General features: G+C 41.2%; 1 protein-coding gene across 1 annotated transcript; it reads right to left on the bottom strand.

Annotated features, from left to right (window-relative positions):
* Positions 1-434: 434 nt before the first annotated feature.
* On the bottom strand, positions 435-3,211 carry LOC111397052 (probable pectinesterase/pectinesterase inhibitor 51). The gene is made up of 2 exons (XM_023023745.1): positions 2,085-3,211; positions 435-1,341 (listed from the first exon to the last, which is right to left on the bottom strand). Exons 1-2 carry the CDS (start codon positions 3,145-3,147, stop codon positions 656-658), a joined length of 1,749 nt encoding a protein of 582 aa, XP_022879513.1. The 5' UTR covers positions 3,148-3,211; the 3' UTR covers positions 435-655.
* Positions 3,212-4,153: the final 942 nt, after the last annotated feature.

Below are 4,153 nucleotides of genomic sequence, written 5' to 3'. Positions count from 1 at the left end.
CTCCAATGAAGGGAGCATTTTTCGACGATTTAGGCTGTGGTGAATAGTGGGTTAAACTCTCAGTAATTTAGACGCCTATAGATTAAACTCATAGTAAAAGTAACAGTTTTTTTTTTTCTTTTTAGTTTTGATTTTTAAGAATATATTTTTAACTTATTTGTATTTTTTTGAAAATTTGAGACTTTGATTGCAATTAGTTCATTATTTTTTCTCTTCTTTTGTTTTTATTTTATTTAAATAGAAGGATAAAATCGTAAAAAATGAATGAAAAGGACCTTTTGGATAATGAGAGGTGGAAGGTTGGGGTGAAAATGTAAAAAAAATGAAAGTTAGGAATGTTTTGCACATAACATTAAAAAGTAGGTACGTTTTGTGCCAATTAATCTAATTGTAAAATAATTATGTAAATGAATATAATTAAATATAATGGGAAGTTGCCATAAAGTAAACTTTTAATCAGAGACTGAAACACTACGTTGTAGTTGCGAAGAAGAAGTTACTTCTAATGAGAACAACCTTTTAAAAGTTACCAGAACATGCTCCAAACAGAATTAAGCAACCACTTTATCTAAAACGAGGCTAGGGATCTTAAATTAACACATCACATCCTCAAATTGGAGCATAAATCACTATAGTATATGTACACTGCTGATGATCAAGAAGATGTGGGAATCCATTGATCGCCTTGGATGAAATTCTGAACGGAGTATGAAGAAACATGCTCGGCCGGAATCTGACTACTCCAAGCAACTCGTCCAGACGCACTAGCTCCGGGGCCAGAGTTTTCGAATTCCCCATAATAAAGAGTTTTCAAAGCAAAATCACCGCTCCAAGCCATCCATCCTTCTGGTTTAATGATGGCCCCCAAAGTACAGTGTATAAAAACCGTTCTTGAGTATTCCTTCCACGGCCTACCGAGAAAATTTTTATGTACACTAGGCTTGCTATAATACAAAGCCATGTATGCATCAGTGCCGTTGATTATACAATTTTGAAAGACAAAACCCGTAAATTGGGCAGGGTCAATTCTGCCATGAGCTGTCACGCCATTGTTCTCGCCCTTTTCCGGTTTGATTTGCCGAGGGGCAACTAGGATGAGGCAATCCTGGAAAAATGCAGCTGAATTTCCGAATATGAAGTCCACATTTCCTTGGATGCGACAAGACTTGTAGTACTGGCGTAGGCTGTGGGCATATAGCGTGTCTTGGTTGCCAAGGAATTCGCAGTTTTCTATCACGGAAAGATCACTATCTAGACGGAAGGCTACTGCTTGATGAGCATCAGGTCCAGCCGTGTTCTGGATAGTGAGACCACTTGCCATAAATCCATCGCCAACGACTCCTGTACAGAACTTCAAATATTAGAACAGATCATGTCTGTTGGCACTCGTTGGGGATCATGTCGTTGGCTATATCTACGCAAAATGCAGATAGAAAAAGGCAATGCTGGCACAGATGCACCTTTCCAGCAATTCTCCCTCCAAACCCCCACTTACTAGCCTGACTAAACATTTGAACTCAGTTCATGCTTCCATCTACTAGCAATCAAGATGAAGTGCCCATTATGTCTACAATGCCGAACTACTCTTTTAGCGTGTCAATATGTTACCGAAATTTTCGAGATGTTTATAACATCATGCACTCCGATGGCACGTGCACGATGTAGAGATTTCTACGAAAACGGTAATAATTCATACAATATTACTCAACCTAAGAAATTATGATTCAAACTCCGACGTAATTCCCCAAGACCCCAACCATACCCGTTCTTTAATATGATCAGCAACTGAGTTTAACAACTTGATCTCAAACCATTCCATTATACTCTTTTCTTTTCGCACTCATTTTCAATTGCACATTCACACGACACAAAATATTTTGTACGTAAATCCAAAATATTTTCCTACTTTTTAACCACAATTCTCCTAAAATCACTATTCAAAACTTTAATTTCCCAAACTAATGGTTGTTAAACAGGGGCTCTCGCCTTCCCTTTGTCACCCCTCTTCATCACCAAAAATTGGGACGTAAAAAGGATGGCAATAAAAATAACAAGCAAAAATAAAAAAATAATCCGTTTCTTACCAACAGTGGCAGAATCATAGGTAGACATCCCGGGCTGGCCGACATTCATCGAGCCTGTAATGACCGTTTTTCCCATGCCATCGCCCAAAAACACCACATTCTTCTTCTCCAAGGGGATCCGAACCGTTTCCGCATAAACCCCGGCCTTAATCCATATTACAAACCGGTTCCCCACCCCAGCATTTTCCGGCGCCGCATTCACTGCGTCCTGAACCGCTTTAAAATCGCAGCCGCCGCTACTGCACACCGTCACGGATGGTTTCAGTCCTTTAGGCACCCCGCCTACGAACCCGGCTCCGGAAGAACCTGACCCTCTCTCCCAGAACCCGACCCGCTCAGTCTTAGGTGGGCCCCAAGACCCGATTTTGTCGCCAAAATTGTCATAATTACACATCATTCCCAACGCATTGCTGCTCAATCCGATCAGTGAATTCAAAAACGCCATCGTTTTGTCGACTAGGGAAGTGCCGTTCACGTACTTCAAAGCCGACCAGCAGTCGTACTCGAACACCAACACGGCGCTCATCCAAGCACGCGCATCCTTGATCTTGCCACGCGGAAGAGCCTCATTCGTCAATGCCAACCGGTACTCCGAATAACGCAGCACCTCCTGGCAAGTTTTCGCGGCGTTCGACCGGTTTAGATTACCTGTGGACGCGTCCAGGATTTCCCCCACCATTGATTTGGCCTTCTCGAGATTCTGGGCCGAAACCCACATGGCAGATTGAATCACTTGTAAAATAGTGGCGTCCGGAGGCACCTTACTGGATTGAACCAACGAAGCCTCGCATGTGGGTGGGTCACGTGATGCCTTACAGGCTTCACTAATAATGTTATCAGAAGGGTTCGGAGGGGGTAGTTTTACAGGGGGTTTATGGGTCTGTTGGCGGCCGGACGCGGAGGAGGAAAGGTAGAAGAAGATGAGTAAAGGAAGCATTAATGAAATAAGAGAAGCCATTGAAATGAAAATAAATTTCACTTTCCCAGAGAGTTTGAAATTATAATTGGTGGGGACTAACAGCGGTGGTGGATGGGTTTTTATGGATTTTCCATGCTGCATCATAACAAATTTTATATGGTAGTGATGAGGAATTATTTGATGTATGACAAAAGTGGAAACAGAGTCACGGGGAGGAACAGGATAAGCAGATGAACCAATTATTCTGAAGAATTAACCTACTCGCACCGAATATCTTACCTAATTTTTGAATATCTGAGGTTGAGGTGTGGCCACTGAGTGAAAAGTTGGGTTGGCCACAAATTTTAAGGCAATCTCTGATTAGAACGTGATTGATAGAATGAGTTGTTCTTTTATTTTTGTCATATTCTAATTTCCCTTTTTCACTTATTTTAGTTTATTTCCTATCTTATATGTTTAACAATCCCATTTGTTACGGATCATTTAACGCCAATTTTTCCTTATTATGCTGTCTTTCCAACAAATTTCACTATCACCTGCTGTTGACACATAAAAGTTCAGTTCAAATCGAACAGCCCAAAGAGTAAAGCCCAATTGGAGGATCCTCAAATCGGATAGCTCAAAGAACGAAGTCCAATCGAACGAATCAAGGTAAAAGCCCAAATAAGGGGCCCAAGAATGCGGTAACGCCATCGCCCAAGTTTGCAAGTCGCCCAGAATCTGAACGAATGGAGTGTCATACGATCGCCCAGAGCTGTTATTCTACTCTCGCCCAAACCTTCAAGTCGCCCAAAGTATCAACAAACATAACGCATCGTGGTTATCAAGGAATGCAGTTATCAAGGCAGTTGTTAAAGTAGTCTTATCACGTTCCACGACTCAAGGAATTCAATCGAAAGCGGTTGAACGATGAAAGATAATGGCAGCAGTTAAAAGGCAGTTTCATGACAAAATGGCCACTACAAAGAAAGTGGGTAGTTATAGGACGATCAAGCAGTTTTCAGAGTAGTTAATCACAAAGAGATCGTCTATGAGGTATAAAAGGGAGAAAGGACGTAGAAGCAAGGGACCGAATCCAAAACTCTCGAACAGAGAAATATGTAATTTTCATTTCCTTAACTTTTAGATTTAAATACTTTTCTTTCTGTAA

This window comes from Olea europaea, chromosome 7 (genome assembly GCF_002742605.1).
Source record: "Olea europaea var. sylvestris chromosome 7, O_europaea_v1, whole genome shotgun sequence".
In the NCBI taxonomy this organism is placed as follows: Eukaryota; Viridiplantae; Streptophyta; class Magnoliopsida; order Lamiales; family Oleaceae; genus Olea; species Olea europaea.
Note: the sequence above shows the minus strand (reverse complement) of the source record. Positions and strands in the feature narration are given on the sequence as shown.

Bases quoted from the DNA above. Each gene is read 5' to 3' on its own strand.
- LOC111397052 (XM_023023745.1), bottom strand. From the start codon at position 3,147: ATGATGCAGCATGGAAAATCCATAAAAACCCATCCACCACCGCTGTTA. The intron at 1,342-2,084 runs GTAAGAAACGGA...AGTTCTGTACAG, and splicing joins CTATGATTCTGCCACTGTTG to GAGTCGTTGGCGATGGATTT.